At 38.6% G+C, this 22,833-nt stretch overlaps 2 protein-coding genes across 9 annotated transcripts in view; one reads left to right on the top strand and one right to left on the bottom strand.

The window, feature by feature from the left end:
• LOC139746268 (uncharacterized) overlaps positions 1-5,420 on the top strand; it is a 33,798-nt gene extending 28,378 nt beyond the window's left edge. Inside the window, exon 7 of the mRNA XM_071657307.1 lies at positions 1,479-5,420. Within this exon, the coding sequence (XP_071513408.1) occupies positions 1,479-3,062 (1,584 nt within the window). The 3' untranslated portion in view covers positions 3,063-5,420. The remainder of the gene's footprint in view (positions 1-1,478) is intronic.
• Positions 3,682-22,833, bottom strand: part of LOC139746269 (uncharacterized) — a 43,128-nt gene continuing 23,976 nt past the window's right edge. For 6 of the 8 annotated variants that reach the window (XM_071657316.1, XM_071657313.1, XM_071657314.1 and 3 more), the window contains one exon: positions 3,697-3,820. In XM_071657316.1, coding sequence (XP_071513417.1) covers positions 3,774-3,820 — 47 coding nt within the window. In that variant the 3' untranslated portion in view covers positions 3,697-3,773. Of the gene's footprint in view, positions 3,821-22,833 lie in introns of all 8 variants that reach the window. The other 2 variants (XM_071657311.1, XM_071657308.1) reach the window with 2 other exon arrangements.

Here is a 22,833-nt window from a genome sequence, read left to right as displayed (position 1 = left end):
GCATAAGAGTTGTGGATGAATGGAACAGAATGTTTAATAGTTAATGCAGACAACATATATCAATGTAAGAGGTGTTATGAGATAGAGAATGTTCCAGAGATGGGGCCCCACAAGTGTAAAACTCGCCCATTAGAGTACAAATAGGTTTTTACATGAAATTAAGCAAGAAACTTGCCAAAAAGTTGTAAAGAGCCACTATAATGGTATGAGTGATGGATGAATGGAATAAACTGAATGAGGAAATAGTTGATGGGGTTCATTATACAGAAGGTTAAAAAGTTGCATGATGTTAGAAAAGGTTCAAGAGATGGATCTCCATGAGTGTAAAGCTCCTTCCCCACATAGTACAAAGCAACCTCATACATATGAAACTGGTACCCTGTATAGTAAGTATGGTTAGGAAATTACACACAAACACACACTGCACATTCATGAGTAAAAAAAAATTAGGCTTTGGTTAGCTGTTTTTTTTTGCAGTATTATTAAATCAATGGTACCTAGTGAGAGTTGAAGCCATGATGACACTGTGATGTCATGATTGTTGCACTTTGGAGGGGGGGGGGGACTGCAAAGAGCTGTGTATGGAGTTTGGTAAGGCACCATTGAGTCAGTTTGCATTCATGATATATTGCTTGGATGGTAAGGCACCATCTGAGTCAGCTTGCATTCATGATATATTGCTTGGAGAAACTTTTCACTAAGGTTAAAAACTGGGGAAATTACTTTAAACATAGTATTTCATAAAGTGTCATAATGGAAAGAACTGGGAACATTACTTAAGGCATAGTATTTCCTATAATGTCAGTAGGGGATAATCTGGGGATATTACTTCAAGCATAGTATTTCCCATTATGATGGAATGACTATGACAGCTCGTGTAATGAAGACTAATGAAGATATCGCTGCTGGTTGCCATATAGCAAGATGCAGGAATGGCTGTTTTCAGGAAGTTGTATGGTATAATGCTCTACCAAAAATAGGACAAATATGAGCATGATTATGAGGAAAGGAGAGGATGACAGTAAAGTTGGCAGTGGAATAGAGTTGAGTTACAAGGTGGAAGAAAGAAAAATAAGCAGTGACCTAATGAGAACCTTCAAGTTTTTAAATCTTTGCACTGATGTCAGCAGAAAACTGTTCTTCAGAAGATGCAAGGATAGAACATCCTGAGGTTATAACATGAAATTAAGAAACTTATTAGAAAAGATGAAAAGAAGTACTTTTATAGTATGTGTTATGGATGAATAGAATAGAATAAACTGAGTGATGAAATTGTGAATGGTGACAGCATACAAAAGTTTAAAAAGTTGCATGACAGTGGACAAAGGTCAAGAGATGGGGCCCTACAAGTGTAGAACTTCCTACCCATACAGTACAAATAAATAATAACACACTGTCTTTCTCACCTTTTCTTTCTTTTCTCCCTAACTAATTTAAGGTTATATTATACATTTAGCATCAAATTGTATCATTTTCAGGTTCTGAAACTTCTTCATGAAGCCTTGAATCGTTCTGGAGACCATTATAGTATAGAATATGGTGGTACACAACGACGAAGCATGGGCTCATTCAAACGACAGTTGCAAAGTAATGAAAGCAACAGCAGCACTTTAGAGGCAGCCATGTTTGATGGGTACCTTACATCTCCAAGTAAACGACGGCGACATAGTGATAGTAATATGACCCTTGTCCTTCCTACCCCTCGAGGAAATATGAAAGGTTCACTGAGTTTGGAAGGTGAAACTAGATGTGATGCAACAGGAGATGTGGCATCTAGTTGTGGTATTGGAACCTCAGGAAGTCATGGGCCTCAGGGATCTCCAGGAACAAGCTTAGAGTGGGTAGATCCCTATACTCCATCTCCCACTTCATCTACGTCTTGTAAATATAGTGACACACCCAATTCTAGTCAAGAAGACCAGCAGTCTAATGCACGAATAACCAGTACTGCCAAAGTCAATCTTTCCAGTAAATTAGACTCTGCTAATTTAGGAAATACTTCATGTGATAGTGCAATACGAAATGTGATAGTGAAGGTATCACCACCTGTGACAAGTAAGGTGATAAGTGCTGGAACTAATAGGGCAAGTGATGTTTGTAGATCTAGTTTTAATTCTCAGCAAATGTCTGTTGATGCTGATGAAGAAGGGGATAATCAGTCTATAATCAGCATCATCAAAACAAACGAAAGTCAGGATAGTATTGATCTAGCAAGTGTGTTCTCAGATGATACCAGAGAAAGCACTGTGATGGTGGACTTCAAGGATGAGAGACCAGCATCTTCTGCAGGTGTTGCAGGAGAGAGTGCTATTAAACGTAGCCGCAAAATGTGGTACAAGCACAAATATTTCTCTACACCAGTTCATGAGGATGGAGATAAGCGTTTGAAAGTAGAGCCAAAGGCAACATTTGGACCCCGTTCCTCCTCACTACCTCTCCCAGAGCCTGACCGTGAGGGTATAGTTTCCCCAGACTTATTCCCTAGTCCAGAAGTGGACCGTAGTCTTCCTCTGATCACAGTATCCTCACCATCTGATCAAGCTAGTGAATCCCAAGTTTCAGATGAAACTAATGTGACTGTTGTTCTTAGTGGCAGCTCAGGAGAACCCTCTGACCTAGATGTAATGTTAGTTGATGAATTGCCTGCAGATCATCCACTAAGTAGTGAATCCTCTCATCATACAAGTCCTACAGCCTCACGGCCCTCAGTTATATGTGGACCACCATTTGTTCCTTCTGTACAAGGCAAGGAAATTTTTTCGGATGTGGAAGCTGGTATTCATGTTTCCCCAGGTGATGCATCCATCAACAGCTCTGCTGGATTCAGCCGGAATGTCCCACCTTTGAAATCTCCTTTATCCAGTAGCTCTTCAAAGGTAGTTGATCTGGTAAGTGAGAGCGATTGTACACCAGAGTTAGAGGATTTGTTAATACGCACACATCAAGTGACAGGGTTAACAGTAAAGACTGAAGAGTGCTCTGAGCGATCATCCTGCTTGAAGACCACTAGACGTAGAGATAATGAAGTAGAGGTTGTCACATTAGATCAGCAGAGTCTCTAAAGTATAATGTGCATGTTTGAAGAAGGTTAAACTTGTTTGGTTCAGGTAGTGTTGCAGTGAAGTTTTTTAAAGAAGTGTTGAAGCTGCACTTCTTGTTGACATTCCTTTTTTTTATTGGATTGTAATTAAAACTGGTATGTGTAAAGAAGTATGAAGAAACATCTTACTTTCAGATATTAGTAATGTCCAGTCTTCATTGTTGAATAGTAGTTGGTTTACTAATAATTAAACAGTGTGTAAATGGGCATGTTAAGACATAAAAGAGACGTGTGTTCCTATGTAGGAATGGTTTGAGCTCTGGAATGAATGTGATTGGATTAGAAGAAAAAAGTACTGCAAACAAAAAATAAAGTTATTGCTGTTGGATGTAGTAAGTATAGGTATACATCAGGAATTCCTGCTGTCTCCCATCCTACTAGCAAGAGTGGAGTCAGTTGCATGCTTGACCTAAGACATGACTTATGTAGTTATAATGGACTTAAATTTAATCAACTCATCTCGTCATATCTGATTTTCCTCTGTAATACAGTACATCTAGTCATCATTACATTATTTTTACTCCCTATTTGTGCTTCATCTTTTAATGCATTTCTTTTCAAAACTGTCCCCTTCAAACATATATTGACATCCATGAAAATTTAAGATCCTCTGTACTTATTTTTAACTGTTTTAAAAAAGATTGGTTTTAATCAGGCTCTAATATCCACTGCATCATAGTTGTTTGCTGTGTCGTTCACTCTGAGGAAGTGAAGATGATCCTGTGGAAGAAGGAAAGGAACCAGATATAAATTGCTACCTTTTTCACTGACAGCCATGGGAGAGTTTTTGCTTGGTAGTCAGCAGAATGAGTGAGTTAGGTCGTTGTTACTGATTTTACATCAAGCTAGGGAAGTAAGTGTGTATCAGAATGTGAAGATTTTTTAATAACAATATATTTTCTATTATATTGTAATTTGAAGCTTTAAGAAATCCTAGTGGATTTAGCAAATGATTACTCATGTTTACAGTTACAAAGTTCACAAATATTTTTTAACTGTCTTTTTACCTGGATTTTAAGCTCAACTATTCAGAGGAAAAGGAGAGAAAGTATTTAGTTATCTTGGTGTTAGTGTTGATGACAGTGTCAGCACCTCTGCTTGGTTAAATTCTAAGTGCTTGTGTCAGCTAGCTTTAATAGTTATGTTGTGCTGATTTAGCTTTTGTTTGTATGTAAGAATGATTAGATCTTTATTTAGAAATGTGTGACATAAGTTATGGTTAATACCATCTAACCCTTTATGAAAGATTTGTATATAGATTGTGTAAATAAAGCATTAGTGTGATCTAATGCTTCAGGGGAAAGAGTGGGGAAATGATGCAGAAGTGATACCAAAATATATGTTTAATTTGTAAGCTACCAAAGATTACTTGCTTATTCATTCAAACTGCATATAATGTACCTCATTTACTAAGTGGTGCCTGTTTACCTTGACATTTGATGATCAGCAGCAGTTTTATTAATGCAGTTATATAATTAGATGAAAGCTGGAAATATATGTTATGAAGTAACTTAATACCTGACCCATACCAAGCCTTGTAGATTACCATAACTTATCTTCTGTTTACTAGTAAGTATAGAACAGAGTTTTCTCAATTATCTTAACAATTAAGGAAACAAGTAAATCAATAAAGAAACAGGCACATAGTGGCAGACTTTCATGCAAGAGAAGTTATTTAAAGTCCCATAAGAATGAGAGTAATATGCATATCATGGCTCTCAGGCTAGAAACTTTATTCCACAGTAATGAACATTATGGGGTACAGAGTTGGTGAAATGGCCCAGTAAGTTATATCAAATGAGATATATTAAATGGTATGCAGCATAATTATAATTATTAGCTGCTTTTTTTATTGTAATCATTATTATTATTAAAGAAATAGTCTTATATTCAAACAAGTTTTTGCCCAAACTTTAAAATAAGCTTATTGTAGGCAAGAATGTTTGTGCTTTTAATTTGTCCCATGTGCTGTTTGTTTGCCAACCCCTCTCTTCATGCACACCAGTGAACATATAATCGAATATAAACATGCATGTAAACAAATATAGGAGGGATTATTAGGAGTGAGAATTCTAGAGAAGCATGCACCTTCTTTATTACTGAACCCAATTTGTATGCTTTCTGTGGGAATAGGAGTTTCTACATGAGCCAGATTTTGTTTATTGGGAACAGCATATCAGATATAGATAAATCTAAATAGAATCAAACTGTTGATATGCATATTCATTTTTTTAACATATAGTTTTTAAGACTTTACAAAATTGTCTTCAACTACAGATAGTTTTATAGTTTTTGTTAAATAAACCACAATAAAGTACAATGTATAATTCACCATTTAAAACAGACATATATTTCAAAAACAGTTATAATTTGTGTTATCTTTAAGTATCCAGTAATCATGTGATTGCATTTAAGGCAGTGTGGCATATACACACAACAGAAATCAGTAAATATACATTGAGGCTGAATCTAGTGTCAGGATATAAAAGGTCACCACTCAGAATAAATCCAAAAGGATTCTGCTTGCTGGTTTAACAGCCATCTAAATGAAACATTTCCCTTCTGCTTAATATCAAATTTTGTACAGATTGTATGAAAAGAATTGAAACATATATTCATGGAAAGAGGCCATAAGGAAAAGGTCTTCCTTATGAATCCTTATAGTTTTCCCCATGTCATAGTTAATCTATTACATATAAGCTTTCATACCTTCATACCCACAAGTTGCTATTAATCATGACAAAATGAAGTACAACTTTTGTGTCTTTTAGAAAGTCAGTGTTAGGTGTGATGAAGGTTTAACATTCTCTTACATATATAATACGATCTGTAAAAAGTTTCAAAAGGACTTATTTTATTATTATTGCAAGGCATGAAGAGAAGTATCCTTCCAGCAATCTGTGGAAGTAAACTAATTAAAAAGCAGTCTGAGAAGTTGCCTTCCAGTGACCTATGGAAGGAGACTGATTAAAAAGCAGTATGAATGTATCTAAACTCAATAAGCTAATTGTTAATTTACAAGAAAACTTTAATCCCAGCACTGTAGTGTACCTCTGTCCCAGAACTGCAGTGCACTTCTGCACTTAGTTTTGTCTCAACAGCAATGCTTGGAAAGCTTGGCAGAAATTTCCTTGTTGATTAAATGTTTCAGGCATTTTGGTTCAATCACCCAACTCTCAAGTGTATGAAAGTTATAACAGTACGAGTATTTTGATAATTTTTGTACCTGCCACCCTGCAATAAATGCAGGAATGTCTAATAAGACATAATATAGGTGTGCCTTAATGTTTTAATGGTCTCTGTATCTTATATGCTGTTTCCTGTCTTATAAGGAAATAGCACTTGCAGAATCTTGTCCAGTCTTTAAACACAGACATTTTTAACCCTGAAATGTTGAAGACCCAAGAGTTGTGCTTGAAATGTTTTTGAGCTATTTTAGTTTTAGCTTGATCTTCATGCAAATGAAGAAATTGCTAACTGCTTGCACTTTGGGAAACATAAAGAAGTGTTATAAAAAGAGTTCTGTTTCATCAAACACTTACAAGGGGCAAAGTATAAGAGATGAAAAAGAAAAAATTATGAGCATAGTAGAAGTACGGAAAACCATAAATGGTAGAAATAGGATGTAAGAGTTTTGAAGAACGGGCTATAGTTTGAAAATGTAGAACCATAGGAAGTGTTATGTATATATTTGGCCTAAGAAAAAATCACAGGGGGGAGAAATTGTGCTTCTTTTCTTCCTTTTCCATGGTTTACTATGGCCTAATGCATTTCAATCCTTTAGGCTTTATGCCATAATTAATTAACAGAACAGTGCTTTAACATTATTATTACTGTTACCAGGGCATGTGAATCATCCGGGGTAAACCATGGAAAGGTCTGTGGGGCATGAATGCAGAAAGGGAGCTATGGTTTTGGTGCATTACACATGACAGCTCGTGCGTGTATGGATGTGGCCTCCCTTCGTCTGTTTGCTGATGCTACTTCACTGATGTAGGGGGTGGCGATGCTGTTTCCTGTGGGGCAGGGTGGCACTGGGAATGGATGAATGTGAGCAAGTATGAATATGTACATGTGTATATATCACATAATGCCCTCTAACAGCAAGGACTCGAACCTGGGTTTGAGTCCTTGCTGTTGGAGGGCATTATGTGCTCTATGAAAGTGCATGTTCATATGCACTATATTCATGTATATATATATGTCTGTTTATGTATATATACATGTATGTGCATATATGTATACATATGTGGATGTGTCTTTTCTTAGTGTTTTACCTAGCGCTACCTTGCTAACACAGGAAATGGTGATCAAGTATGAACATTTTTTTATAATTGTATATATATATTTATGTGTATGTGCATTTATGTGAGTTTATGGGTCTTTCTTCGTCCATTTCCTGGTGCTACTTCACTAACATGGGAAATGGCAATCAAGTATAATAATAATAATATTATTATTATTATCATGTATGTAAGAAGTTATTATGAATGTAAGAAATAGGTGGTTTGAATGCAAATGTGAGTAATTTTGCAGTTGAAGGTATAATTGATATGAATGGAAATGGTGAACAGCTTGTGGAGTTATGTGCTGAAAAGGACTGGTGATAAAGAATAACTGGTTTAATAAGAGTGACATACAAAAAGTACTTGGAAAAGGAAAGATGATAAGCAGACTTTATTGGATTACATACTAAATGATAGGCAAGCCAAAGAAAAGCTTCTTGGATATTAATATAATGAGAAGGGCAGTTGGTGGAATGTCTGATTATTATCTGATGGTGGTGAGGGTGAAGATTTGTAGAGGGATTTAGAAAAGAGGGTATGATGTGGGTAAAAAGAGTGTGGTGAAAGTGAGTGAGCTTGGAAAAGAGGCTTGTGTGAAAAGATACCAGGAGAATTTGAGGGTAGAATGGCTAAAGGTAAGCGTAAATGAAGCTAGGGGAGTGGGTGAGGAATGGGAGATGTTTAAGGAAGTAATGCTGGCGTGTGAGAAATGCATGGTATTTGGAAGGTGGGAGGGAGGCAGGTGAGTAGTAGGATGATGAAGTTATGTTGCTGGTGAAAGAGAAAAAAAATGATGTATGGATGTTACTGTGAAAAAGTGTGTATGGGTGGTAGGAGCTGAAAAAGAGGGCAAATGGGAGTTGGAGTGGGTGGGTATCAACAAACCTCAGGGAGAATAAGAAAATGTTTTGGAAATATTCTGGACAGATGAAAAGGATGACTAAAGAGGATATACATGTTGATAATGTGGGGAACAAGGCAAAGGGAAAAACAAAGGAAGAAGTGGAAGGATGAAATGAAAGATTCTTTGAGTGCTCTTGGCCTGAACATGCAAGGGCTAGAGCAGATTGGTGCAATATGTTATACAGAGGGCAACATTCTACCATTGGTCTGAACCAAGACATATGAAACCACCAAGGGAAACCATGGAAAGTTCCGTTACACTTGCTTTTGGATAAGAGGCTCTGATTTTGGTGCATTTTACATAACATCTGATTTCTGGAGAGTGGATGTAAGAGAATGAGGCCATTTCTTTGTCTTTTCCTTGTGCTACCTTGCAAATGTGGTACATGACAAGTATGAAAAATTATACGTATAAGTGCTACTGGAATTGATCTTGAGCTTACACTGCAAATGAAAAGTCACTGTTGTCAAGGCTCTATCGTCAACAGTTGTTGAAAGAGCACAATCTCATCAAAGAACTTCTTGCTTCAAAGGATTCTACCTGTCTCTGCAGTCAAGTTTGTTAACGGACTCTGCCTGTATAAGGTTACATCACATACGAAGTCATCTTTGGTGAGGCTGTTTCATTGTTAATTTCCCATAGTACAGTCTTGTTAGAGAGAGATTCTCACACAAGGAAGTCAATCCTGTCCTTGCTGTTAATTATAGTACAGCCTTGGAGCTGTCCCAATCTTTTGCACTCCTCTTTATGTACCTCTCGTACACCCCTCTTTTCTCTTTCACAAGCAACTTTGTTTTGTCATCCCACGACTTGCAAACATTTCTTAACTGCCCACCTCCTCTCTTCTGCATTCCACATACTTCTGCAAATGCTGGCACTTTTTCCCTAAATATCTCCTGTTCCTCTCTCATATCTCTTCGTTTACTCTCATCTTTTGCCATTCTACACCCATCTCTTCTGGCATTTCTTTACATACATCTCTTTTCAAAGCTCATGATTTCACTGCCCACTTCTCATTTATATCATTTCCCCTTTTTATGGAAACTGCAAATCTTCACCCTTTCCTCTGCCAGGTAATGATCAGACATCCCACTAGTTGCCCCTTTCAAAACTTGCACATCCAGGAGTCTCTCTTTTGTCTGGCAGGCAGTTATTGTGAAACCCATTGGTGCCCTCTTACCATCTTTTCTAGTCGCTTAAGTATACTTATAAATGTGTCTGGTTTTAAACCAGGTAATCCCAGTCACCAGTCCCTTTTCAGCACAACTCCAGAAGCTGTTCACCAATTACACCTTCAATGGCCACGTTATTCACCTTTGCCTTTAAATCACCGACCATGAATATCCAATCTCTTGCATCAAAACTGCTGACCCACTCACTTAGCTGTTCTAGAAGCACTTGTCTTTTATTATTTTTCTTCTCGTAAGCACTAATAAATATCCATCTCTTGCAATACACTGTCATTTTCCCCACATTAGTCTGGAGCTCACTTTCTTACACTCTTTCACACATTATCATAACTGTGGCTTTTGCAATTCCCACCAACCCCTGACTTTACACCTAAGAAATTCCCAAACCATTCTACCCCCATACCCTTGATCTTTGTTTCACTGAGACCCAGAGCCTCCAGGTTCCTTTCCTCAAACATACCTACAGCCTGTCTGTTTTTTGTCATCTTGGTTACATGCACACCCATTCAGATGAGCATTCCTTGCTTGGCTCCTTTTGTGTTCCATCACTTAGAAACTGAATTAACCTCCAGATTTGTCCTGCCATCTTTCACCAAAAACATAACCGTAAAACAAGGTGGACAACAAGGACAAGGAGACCTCATAATGCTTATTCACCACATCACCCCATACACCAACACCCCCCAGAATACAAAACAGATCACAGACAGTGAGAATGCCCTCGAAATATAATCCTTAAAAGTGAGACTATGCAACACTTACACACCTACCCCAACTATATGCCTTCCCAGATACATTCTCCAATTACAGAACAAGACTAACACATATGTGTGGCAATTTCAGTGCCCACTCTCCTACATGACCCAACACAGTTACACCTAAGATCCCTGAAGTGAACTATTCATAAGCAAACTATTCTTTCAACATTATCAACCCGTACAACCATGTATCCAAACTCTCAACCCATCACTTTCAGAAGCCAACCTCACCACTGGAAAACATGACATGAACTGTCTTCTGAGCACTTAACCATTATTATAACACTCCACTTGGCCCATCCATCTCACATAGCCAACAAAAAGACTTAGGCAAGCTACAGGAAAGGGGACTGGCCAGCTTTCATACATTATATAGAATCCAAGCTCCAAAATTTCATCTCGGATAATTTCCCATCCCTGTACCGTGCTATCTCGTACTTCATCGACATCAACTAATCCAGCAAGGTCATACAAAATGTAATGTAACCCAAACTTTTCCCCTTAGATAGCATGCCTCATAGAACAGAGGAGCATGCTCACACAAAACAATTCAACATCAACAGAGGTTATGGAAGAAATCCACACTGTAAGGAACACTATCACTAATCAAATCACTGAAAAGCAAGCAAACTGGAAACTGGCATTCCTCCCTCAAGACTATTAACCTCTACAGCAGGCATTTAAAATTCCCAGGATTTCGGAAAAATGGATGTTTTTCCAAAGGAAATTAAAATTTTCTTTTATGAAATGAAAAAAAACATACAAGAATAAGCATAACTATACCATGGTTGAAGGGTAACTGAAAAACTTGAGAGTAATTCTTATATAAATAGACCAGTTGATATTCAATTATTAGCATGAAAGCACAAATTATTGATAAATGTGAGGTCTGGTTAAAGGTTAACCAAGAAATCCACACCAACAAACTCTTGTGAACAGTAAAGGAAATCTATACATCCCACACATGAAGCTCTTCCAACCCAAACCAACAACAACCCCATGTCCCAAAGAACTTACAAAGAGACTTGTAACAAAATATTAAAAAATCAGCCACAAACAAACCTCTCCTGACCAAGTCATGGAACACCTACCCAAAATCCATCATGAAACTACTCTCCCTTCACTCCTATTGATGCAATTAAGACCTTAAGTATTCCCCTGCAACAGGTCCAGTCAGTATTTCAAACTCCCATATACACCACAGTGGCCCTATTGCAATCCAAGCTCTTACAGATAAGTTCAACCACTCCTTATTACACATTAAAATCCCAAACATCTGTAAGCTTGCCAACATAGTGCCCATCCCAAAACACCTCAAACTACCCAATCACCCTGTTATTTTCAGGAGACAAACTTGCTGGAAAACTAATCCACAACAGAATCACTCAGTGTGTCACACTGCACACAAACCTCACACAACACATCCTGAATGGTTCTAACTAACCACAGTTCATCTCCCACACAGTATTATTATTGTCGAAGCATTCAACACTGTTCCCCATTAAAACCATATAAAAATAAGAAAACAACAGATGAACAAGTGCAATAGCCCTCAACTTATTCCTGGAAAAACAGTGAAGAAAAAACACCTGGTGGAAGCATATTGCTGAAATAACTCCATGCACTACACTGCTTGGCATCATCATATTTTGAGTTACCACCTCAAATATGTAGGGTATGATGTACTTGATTAGTTTTATCTCTATTGTATAAATTTTTGTCATCTATATTATCTGGATTGCCAGATACCTTATCACTGCTAAGCAAGTACTGCTTGGTGTCATCTACACTTAGCAGCCTGCAGTAACATCCAAGCCATGCCATGGCTGAAGGGTAACTGAGTATTTCTTGCATAAAGAGGCCTTAAGTATCTCATGCCATCACCTGAAATTAAACTGGTGATATGAAGACATTAATCATAAATTTATGTGAGGTCTGGTTAGTGTTAACCAAAAAAACAGTAACAATAGGCCCTTGTGAACTAAATAGAACATCCATGCATCTCGCACCCATCCCCTGCACATGAACCACTTGTAACCCATGCCAACAATACTCAAGAGCATGCAAACATAAATGTGAAAAACTAAAAAAGTTACCCGCAAACAGACCATACCCCTGAACAAGAAAGTCGTGGTAAACCTAGCTAGAATCTATCCTGACAACTGCTAACCCACCCTTCACTCCTACTTATGTCACAGTGCTATTAAGAGTTAAAAGAATTCCCTTGAAACAGGCTTAGACAACATACCAAACTTTCATATAAAACACTTTGACCATATTGTAACCCAAGCTCTTGCAGATATCTTTAACCAATAAGTGTTACACATTAAAATCCCAAATATCTGCAAGCTTGCCAACACAGAACCCCTCCTGAAACCCCTTAAACTAGTCAAACCCCCCCCCCATTACTGACCTATATTGCTGCTTTCTTCAGTATCCAAATTCCTTTAAAAACTGATCCACATTAGAATCACTCAGAATATCCCTCTCTCACCTACACAGTACAGCTTAAGATTGTCACTCCACTATATAAGATTCTATGAAATCTTCATTAAAGGTGTTAGAATATAGATATCTCTGAGGAGGAGAAAAACAGTTCAATGAGAAATGTCATAATATGAGAGATCTCGGGGATGTACTGTGGAGGGATAACAAAACACAGCAGCCAACCAGCATATAAAAGTTATAGGAGGGCAAGGGATGACTCCTGCAAAAGCAAGGAGGGAGGAGCAGAGAGATGTTACAAAAAAAGGAAAAAGCAAAAAACAATCCGTAACTTTTTACAAAAGTTCATCCGAAACAAAGTCCAAGTGCAAGAGCAACTAATCAGGCTAAGGTACTCGAAGGAATGAATTCTTGAGGGTAACAAAGAAATATGTGAAAAACTGAATTATTGTATAAAAAGTGTTTTCATTGTGGAGGACAAGAATGCACCAGCAGACCAAATTAGATGGGGGACGATGTTAATCCAAAGAAATGAGATAATCAGGCTATCAATACAACTTGACCCATATAAAGCCCATGGTCCTAATGAAGTCTCACCTAATGTGCAGAAAGACTGTGTCAAGGCAACTGTCAAACCACTAGAAATGTTCAACAAGTCATTTATGGAAGATATAGTTCCAAAGATGTGGAAAAGGGAAAACATTATTCCTATATTTTAGAAAGATCAGGAAAGTGCATTGATCTATATGCCAGTCTCACTAATACATGTAGTTTATAAAATAACGGAAAAGATAATCAGAAAGTAAATTAATGACTACCTGCAAAGAAGAAACTTTCTAATTGGAAGACAACTTGGTTTTTGGGAAACAAATTTATGCATAACCAATCTTCGACACTTGTATGACAGCATGAGCTCTATCTTGGATCAATGAGAAAGATGGTTAGACTGAGTGTTCTTGGACTGCCTGAAAGCCTTTGACACTATTCCTTATCAAGAGTTGATTAAAAAGCTAGATCTACAAGCAGCAGGAATATGAGCAGGCTCCTTTGATGAATAGAAAACTAACAGGTTGCATACCACAGGGCTCAGCTGGAATTTAATGGTCATATAAAGGGAATGTGTACGTGTAGGAAGAGAGGAAAGTGATTGGTTCTCAGTGAATGTAGGTTTGCGGCAGGGGTGTGTGATGTCTCCATGGTTGTTTAATTTGTTTATGGATGGGGTTGTTAGGGAGGTAAATGCAAGAGTCCTGGAAAGAGGGGCAAGTATGAAGTCTGTTGGGGATGAGAGAGCTTGGGAAGTGAGTCAGTTGTTGTTCGCTGATGATACAGCGCTGGTGGCTGATTCATGTGAGAAACTGCAGAAGCTGGTGACTGAGTTTGGTAAAGTGTGTGGAAGAAGAAAGTTAAGAGTAAATGTGAATAAGAGCAAGGTTATTAGGTACAGGAGGGGTGAGGGTCAAGTCAATTGGGAGGTGAGTTTGAATGGAGAAAAACTGGAGGAAGTGAAGTGTTTTAGATATCTGGGAGTGGATCTGTCAGCGGATGGAACCATGGAAGTGGAAGTGGATCATAGGGTGGGGGAGGGGGCGAAAATTTTGGGAGCCTTGAAAAATGTGTGGAAGTCGAGAACATTATCTCGGAAAGCAAAAATGGGTATGTTTGAAGGAATAGTGGTTCCAACAATGTTGTATGGTTGCGAGGCGTGGGCTATGGATAGAGATGTGCGCAGGAGGATGGATGTGCTGGAAATGAGATGTTTGAGGAAAATGTGTGGTGTGAGGTGGTTTGATCGAGTAAGTAACGTAAGGGTAAGAGAGATGTGTGGAAATAAAAAGAGCGTGGTTGAGAGAGCAGAAGAGGGTGTTTTGAAATGGTTTGGGCACATGGAGAGAATGAGTGAGGAAAGATTGACCAAGAGGATATATGTGTCGGAGGTGGAGGGAACGAGGAGAAGAGGGAGACCAAATTGGAGGTGGAAAGATGGAGTGAAAAAGATTTTGTGTGATCGGGGCCTGAACATGCAGGAGGGTGAAAGGAGGGCAAGGAATAGAGTGAATTGGAGCGATGTGGTATACAGGGGTTGACGTGCTGTCAGTGGATTGAATCAAGGCATGTGAAGCGTCTGGGGTAAACCATGGAAAGCTGTGTAGGTATGTATATTTGCGTGTGTGGACGTGTGTATGTACATGTGTATGGGGGGGGGGGGTTGGGCCATTTCTTTCGTCTGTTTCCTTGCGCTACCTCGCAAACGCGGGAGACAGCGACAAAGTATAAAAAAAAAAAAAAAAAAAAAATAAAGGGAAATGTGCCTGATATCACTGGAGTTATGGAAGAAAGCTTACTAAAAATATAAGATCTCACTCGTTCTGTCGCAAGGGGTACATGATACTAAGGAGGGAAAGAGAAAACAAAGGAGCATTGACCCTCTTCATAAGAGACAACCTTAAGTTTCAGGAAATGGTAGATGTACTATTCAGACAATACATACTGGGAAAGGTAACCATTGGAAAGACATGTAATGTGGTGTTATCATATAATCCATCAGAGAATTTTAATAATCCAGATCAAAAATACTATGGTAACAATAAAGGAACAATCACGATAGTACATGAAACAGTAAAACGTGCTTTCCTTACAATATTAATAATGGTGATTTCAATAGCAGAGATGACTAGTGGACTGTGGATTCTCATGGTGACAAGGAGTAATGGAGACAAGATTTTAAAAGTTGCACTAGAAAATTTCCTATACTAGCATATCAGTGAACAGACCAGGAAGAGAAGGACTGATACACCATCATTACTAGATCTAATCTTCATACATATGGCAGGAACACTGAGATTAGCATAGATGATACACCTGTTGAAAAAAGTGATTATGTAATGTTCAAATTTGAATAAATGAGGAAGTTAAAAGAGTAGAGATGAGAAGACTTATAAAAAAGATATAATGGGAACTACACAAAACTCAAAAATTTCTATGAAAACATAAATTCGGAGATGAAGTTCATTAAGCAGGAACATTTTGAGAGTGTGAAATTTACAAAACAACTGCCCATGTTTCCTGGTCCCAAACACTGTATTTCTTGCAAAATTTCACTCATTTATCCTTCTCGGTGGCAGTCAGTAGAGGCACAGAAACTATGAAATCCCAACTCATTATGAAGAAACTCTTGAACACTCCTTAACAAGATATGTTCAAGCAAGTTCAGGTTCTTGTGCTTGATTTCATGTGCTGTCAGAGCTGGACAGATCTTACATTGTCATGCAATCACTTTACACATCCTAAGAGAGATTAATCCTGGCCTTCAAACTTGGAGGCAGAGTTGGTAAAATGGACTCCCTTGATTCCTTAAACTGCTTCATCAACCTTTGGACACTGCACAGGCAGACACCTGTTTGCTCAGCAATATAATTTGAATTATGCTTTGCAAATCCTCCTTCACTGTAACTCCTGGATAAAATGGGCTGGCACAAGAGCTAGGTAACTGCAGACAAATGTGGAGAAAAAATACCCAACACAGGAAAAACAAAAACATACATGAACCTTATGGCTACTAAACACAAACTGATGGTTGGGACACATTACCACCGTGTTTGCTAAACGTACGAGTAGTGCTATCAATGTACCACTTGTTACACTTGCCAGAGTCTCTATATGAGATATGGAACGATTTCTGCAATCATTAAAATCAACTGCCCTCTAATGCCTTCCCTTTTGGCACATGCTTTCCATGTAAAAGAAAGACTTGTGAGTTGTTACCATCCCTCTCTGTTGACAGACTGCCACACAAGGAAACTGATTAAGATTACAAGACCAACTGTTTGCTACCAAATACTAGAATTGCTTCCAAGGATATGGAAATATTCACCTGAGGAAGCAAAAAGAGCTGATGGAGAAGGTTCACTAAGAAAGCATCAGAATTAACCTCAACTCCTCATCAAGGACTCATTTCTAATCCTATGAATCACCATTTTTCAAGGTGTTTGTAACTCTTCCAGACATACATGTATGAAAGCTGGAAGACTTACAAGCATATCTTTATGCAGCAAATTTTATGCTTGTATTTCAAGGCCACCTGCTGATCAGGCCTGGGTGATCACTAAGGTGGCAGTACACAAGAAAGTCTCAACGGTCAGTCACCTTCCAGTCATGAAAATAATATATTATTCTCAGAGGTTTTCTAGGAGTTAAACAGAGAAGCTGTAAGCTAAACTTAGAGAACCAGGTAGATGATCGCGAATTACTTGACAATTATCATCTCATCAGATTTTGTGAATGCTGACTTTCTAGCACTGAAAGTTGACCAAGATGAGGCAGGTAATATTTTTTCTAGCAAAGTAAAGGTTGTGGTGCCAGTGCCAATCTGATCTTCACTGCATCCAACAGGTGCAGCTGGTAATTTTGCTGTTAAGAAATAATTATCAATGAATCACTATGATTTTAACAAGAAAAGGTTCATTATATTACATAAAACATAATGAGAATATGTATAAATGTGTGTAATTAATTACCCATTTGTACAGTACAGTGAGGGAGTTAAACACTAGTGGGGTCCCACCCCTTGAGCATTATTTAATGGCATACAACTTAAAATTGAGTATGCTTTCTGCATTAACCATGTTCTCCATCATTTAATTCCATTCATCCATAACTCTATACTCTAGAAGTACCTCTTTACATCTTTTTTAAGAAGTTTCTTGCTTAGTATCATGTATTGGCCTCTGGTAACTCTTTCACTATATCCTCGAAGAACTTTTCACTATGTCACTGATCGATTTTATAAATGTAAAGCTTGTAATCAGGTCACCCCTCACTCTTCTGTCTTACAAGGTGGGCAAATTCCAAGTTTCTAGACCTTCCATGTTATTCAGCTCCCTTAATTCTGGTATCATCTTTGTTAACATCCTCTAAACTTTCTCTGTTTAGCTGTTCGTGCTTGTTTAGGTGCAATGACCAAACTTGAGTGACATATCCTGGTTTTGGTCTTATAAAGGATATGAACAGTTTGTACAATATTTAATTATCCATATATCTGTAAGATGTACTAATATTTGCCAACAGACAGATTGATCTCCTTTAACTAATCTCCTAATTTAGGAGTCCGATGTCAGATTGGGGATGATGCAGACACCCAAGTCCTTCTCACACACAGAATCCTGAGGCTTTTTTCCTGCTAGATAATCATACTGAGGGCTTCTTTCATTTGGTGCCATCCTCGTTACTTTACATATGCTTGGGTTGAATTTTATCAACCTTGTATAAGACCAGCTTTGGAGTCTATGTAGGTCCTTTTGTAATTTGATGCATGTGTTTATGTTTACATTTATGGATTGGATTAATGTGTGAATGCATGTGTGTGTAATTACCTGTTTGTACTGTATGGTGAGGGGAAGGTTCTACCCTCTTGGGGTCCCATTTCTTGAACAGTCATTACTATCATACAACTTCTTAAATTTATGTATGGTGTCTGAATTACCCATGTCCACAGTCATTTTGTTCCACTGATCCACATCTCTTATACTGAAAACTACTTCTTTACATATTTTTTAACAAGTTTCTTGCTTAATTTCATGTTAAGTCCTCTGATTGCTCCATCACTACGTCTCTCATAAAACTGTTTACTGTCCACATCCTCAGTCTGCTTAGAAACTTAGTTGTGATTAGGTCACCCCTCACACTTTTCTCTTCTAAGGTGTGCAAATGTAAAGGATTTAACCTTTCCCTGTAACTTAACTGTCTTAGTTCTGGTACTGTCTTTGTTTTCCTCCTCTGGACCTTCTGTATGAGCTTCTCTATGCACAGGGACTATGCCAGTAAACATTTGTCTCCTTTAGTATTCTCCTAATGTCTTTCTCACACACAGAATCCTGAGCCTCTTTTCCTGCTAAATACTAATTATACTGCTACAAGGAATTTGGTGGTATTATCAGAATAGGACAGATTCAGTTACAGGAATATACTAGTTAGTCAAAACAAGATTTTCAAGAAGACAAAATAAAAGTATAAAGAAGGCTATACATGAAAATGCCAGATAGCAAATATTTGAGGATGCCAAGCAAACTTGTGAAGGAGCAAGATTGGAGGATAACGCAACCAGAGCCAGAATTAAGAAGATTGAGGAAGTATTTCAAGGACCATGTAGGAAACAGAAAAACAGTTTAGGGGAGAAAATTCTAGACATACCAGATCAGAGGAAAAAAGATGAAGCCGTTAAAAAGAAAGGGAAGTCTGATGTGTCTTCTTTATATGTACTAGAGGCTGTGCAGTCAGAGGTAAAACTTACTAACAATACTGGTCAAGGAACTGCAGGAGTATTACTGATAACCTTTCAGATAGAGGAAAGGACAAAAAAGCAAACTGAATCTACTGGGATATTATCAAAAGCTGCTCAGGAAGAAAAAAGGATAAACACACTCATAAAGACTGATGAAAGTAGAGAGCATGAAAGATTAGGAAGAAGCAAATTCAGAAGCAGATCAGCAGAGTGTTAAGATGGGGGAGAGGAACATAGACCCAGGGTGGCAAAAACTGAGGTATATAGGAATTTACACACACTGAGTTTGGTAAAGTGTGTGAAAGAAGAAAGTTGAGACTAAATGTGAATAAGAGCAAGGTTATCAGGTACAGCAGGGTTGAGGGTCAAGTCAATTGGGAGGTAAGTTTGAATGGAGAAAAACTGGAGGAAGTGAAGTGTTTTAGATATCTGGGAGTGGATTTGGCAGCAGAAAGAACCATAGAAGCGGAAGTGAATCATAGGGTGGGGGAGGGGGCAAAAATTCTGGGAGCCTTGAAGAATGTGTGGAAGTCGAGAACATTATCTCGGAAAGCAAAAATGGGTGTGTTTGAAGGAATAGTGGTTCCAACAATGTTGTATGGTTGCGAGGCGTGGGCTATGGACAGAGTTGTGCGCAGGAGGGTGGATGTGCTGGAAATGAGATGTTTGAGGACAATATATGGTGTGAGGTGGTTTGATCGAGTAAGTAATAATAGGGTAAGAGAGATGTGTGGTAACAAAAAGAGTGTGGTTGAGAGAGCAGAAGAGGGTGTTTTGAAATGGTTTGGTCACATGGAGAGAATGAGTGAGGAAGGATTGACCAAGAGAATATATGTGTCAGAGGTGGAGGGAACGAGGAGAAGTGGGAGACCAAATTGGAGGTGGAAAGATGGAGTGAAAAAGATTTTGAGTGATCGGGGCCTGAACATGCAGGAGGGTGAAAGACATGCAAGGAAGAGAGTGAATTGGAACGATGTGGTATACCGGGGTCGACGTGCTGTCAATGGATTGAACCAGGGCATGTGAAGCGTCTGGGGTAAACCATAGAAAGTTCTGTGGGGCCTGGATGTGGAAAGGGAGCTGTGGTTTCGGTGCATTATTACAAGACAGCTAGAGACTGAGTGTGAACAAATGGGGCCTTTGATGTCTTTCCTAGTGCTACCTCGCACACCTCCGACACATATATCCTCTTGGTCAATCTTTCCTCACTCATTCTCTCCACATGCCCAAACCATTTCAAAACACCCTCTTCTGCTCTCTCAACCATGCTCTTTTTATTTCCACACATCTCTCTTACCCTTACATTACTTACTCGATCAAACCACCTCACACCACATACTGTCCTCAAACATCTCATTTCCAGCACATCCACCCTCCTGCGCACAACTATATCCATTGCCCACGCCTCGCAACCATACAACATTGTTGGAACCACTATTCTTTAAACATAGCCATTTTTGCTTTCGGAGATAATGTTCTCAACTTCCACACATTCTTCAAGGCTCCCAGGATTTTCGCCCTCTCCCCCACCCTATGATTCACTTCTGCTTCCATGGTTCCATCCGCTGCCAGATCTACTCCCAGATATCTAAAACACTTTACTTCCTCCAGTTTTTCTCCATTCAAACTTACCTCCCAATTGACTTGACCCTCAACCCTACTGTACCTAATAATCTTGCTCTTATTCGCATTTACTCTTAACTTTCTTCTTTCACGCACTTTACCAAACTCAGTCACCAGCTTCTGCAGTTTCTCACATGAATCAGCCACCAGCGCTGTATCATCAGCGAACAACAACTGACTCATATATATATATATATATATATATATATATATATATATATATATATATATATATATATATCTATAAACAAATGTTTTGGAAGGAGGTAAATAAAGTGCTTACAACAAGAGAACAAATGGGAACATTGGTGAAGAGGGCTAATGGGGAGGTAATAACAAGTAGTGATGATATGAGAAGTGAGTGTTTTGAAGATTTGTTGAATGTGCTTGATGATAGAGGGGCAGATATAGGGTGTTTTGGTCGAGGTGGAGTGCAAAGTGAGAATGATTTGGTAAAAAGACAAGAGGTAATAAAAGCTTTGTGGAAAATGGAAGCCGGCAAGGTAGTGGGTTTGGATGGTATTGCGCAGGGAAACAAACGAAAGAATGGCCCAACCCACCCACATACTCATGTATATACATATACGTCCACACACGCACATATACATACCTATACATTTCAACACATACACATATATACATACACAGACATATACATATATACACATGTAACAGACATATACATATATACACATGTACATAATTCATACTTGCTGCCTTTATTCATTCCCCTCACCACTCCGCCACACATGAAATGACAACCCCTACCCCACACATGCTCGCAAGGTAGCACTAGGAAAAGACAACAAAGGCCACAATTGTTCACACTATCTCTAGCTGTCATGTATAATGCACCGAAACCACAGCTCCCTTTCCACATCCAGGCCCCACAAAACTTTCCGTGGTTTACCCCAGACGCTTCACATGCCCTGGTGAGAACACATAGAACAGTCAAAATATCAACATAAACACATATACATACACAGCCATTTACATATATCCACATGTATATATTTACACTCACTTGCCTTCGTCCATTTCTGTTGCCACCCCACACCACAGGAAACAGCATGTGTGGATCAGGTGTTTGCTTTGAAGAATGTATGTGAGAAATACTTAGAAAAATGGATCTGGAAAAGGCATATGAGAGAGTTGATAGAGATGCTTTGTGAAAGGTTTAAGAGTATATGGTGTGGGAGGCAAATTGCTAGAAGCAGTGGTAAGTTTTCATCAAGAATGTAAGGCATGTGTACGAGTAAGGAAGAAAGGTAAGTGATTGGTTCCCAGTGAATTTTGGTTTGTGGCAGGGGTGCATGATGTCTCTATGGTTGTTTGATTTGTTTATGGATGGGGTGGTTAGGAAGGTGAATACAAGAATTTTGGAGAGAGGGGCAATTATGCAGTCTGTTGTGGATGAGAGGGCACAAACCTATCTATAGCCCAAGCCTTGCAACCATATATCATTGTTGGAACCACTATTGCTTCAAACATAACCATTTTTGCTCTCCAAGATAATGTTCTATCCTTCCATACATTCTTCATTGCTCCCAGAACTTTTCCCCCTTCCCCCACACGTGACTCACTTCCACTTCCATGGTTCCATTTGCTGCTAAGTCTACTCCCAGATATCTAAAACACTTCTTTTCCTCCAATTTTTCTCCATTCAAACTTGCATCCCAATAAACTTGTCCCTCAACCCTACTGAACCTAATAACCTTACTCTTATTCACCTTTACTCTCAACTTTCCCCTTCACATGCTTTTCCAAACTCAGTCACCACCTTCTGCAGTTTCACACTTGAATCAGCCACCAAAGCTGTATCATCAGTGAACAACAACTGACTCACTTCCCAAGCCCTCTCATCCCCATTGGACTGCATGCTTGCCCCTCTCTCCAAAACTCTTGCATTTACCTGCATAACTACCTCATCCATAAACAAATTAACCATAGGGACATCACACACCCCTGCCACAGATTGACATTTACTGGGAACCAAACATTCTCCTCTCTTCCTACTTGTACACATGCCTTACATCCTTGGTAAAAAAAAATTCACTTCTGGCAACTTACCTCCCACACCATATACTCTTAAGACCTTCCACAAAGCATCTCCATCAACCCTGTCATGTGCCTTCTCCAGATCCATAAATGTTACATACAAATCCATCTGTTTTTCTAACTATTTCTCACATATATTCTTCATAGCAAACACCTGATCCACACATCCTCTACCACTTCTAAAACCAC

The sequence above is a fragment of the Panulirus ornatus genome, chromosome 64 (genome assembly GCF_036320965.1).
Source record: "Panulirus ornatus isolate Po-2019 chromosome 64, ASM3632096v1, whole genome shotgun sequence".
NCBI classification, from domain to species: domain Eukaryota; kingdom Metazoa; phylum Arthropoda; class Malacostraca; order Decapoda; family Palinuridae; genus Panulirus; species Panulirus ornatus.
Note: the sequence above shows the minus strand (reverse complement) of the source record. Positions and strands in the feature narration are given on the sequence as shown.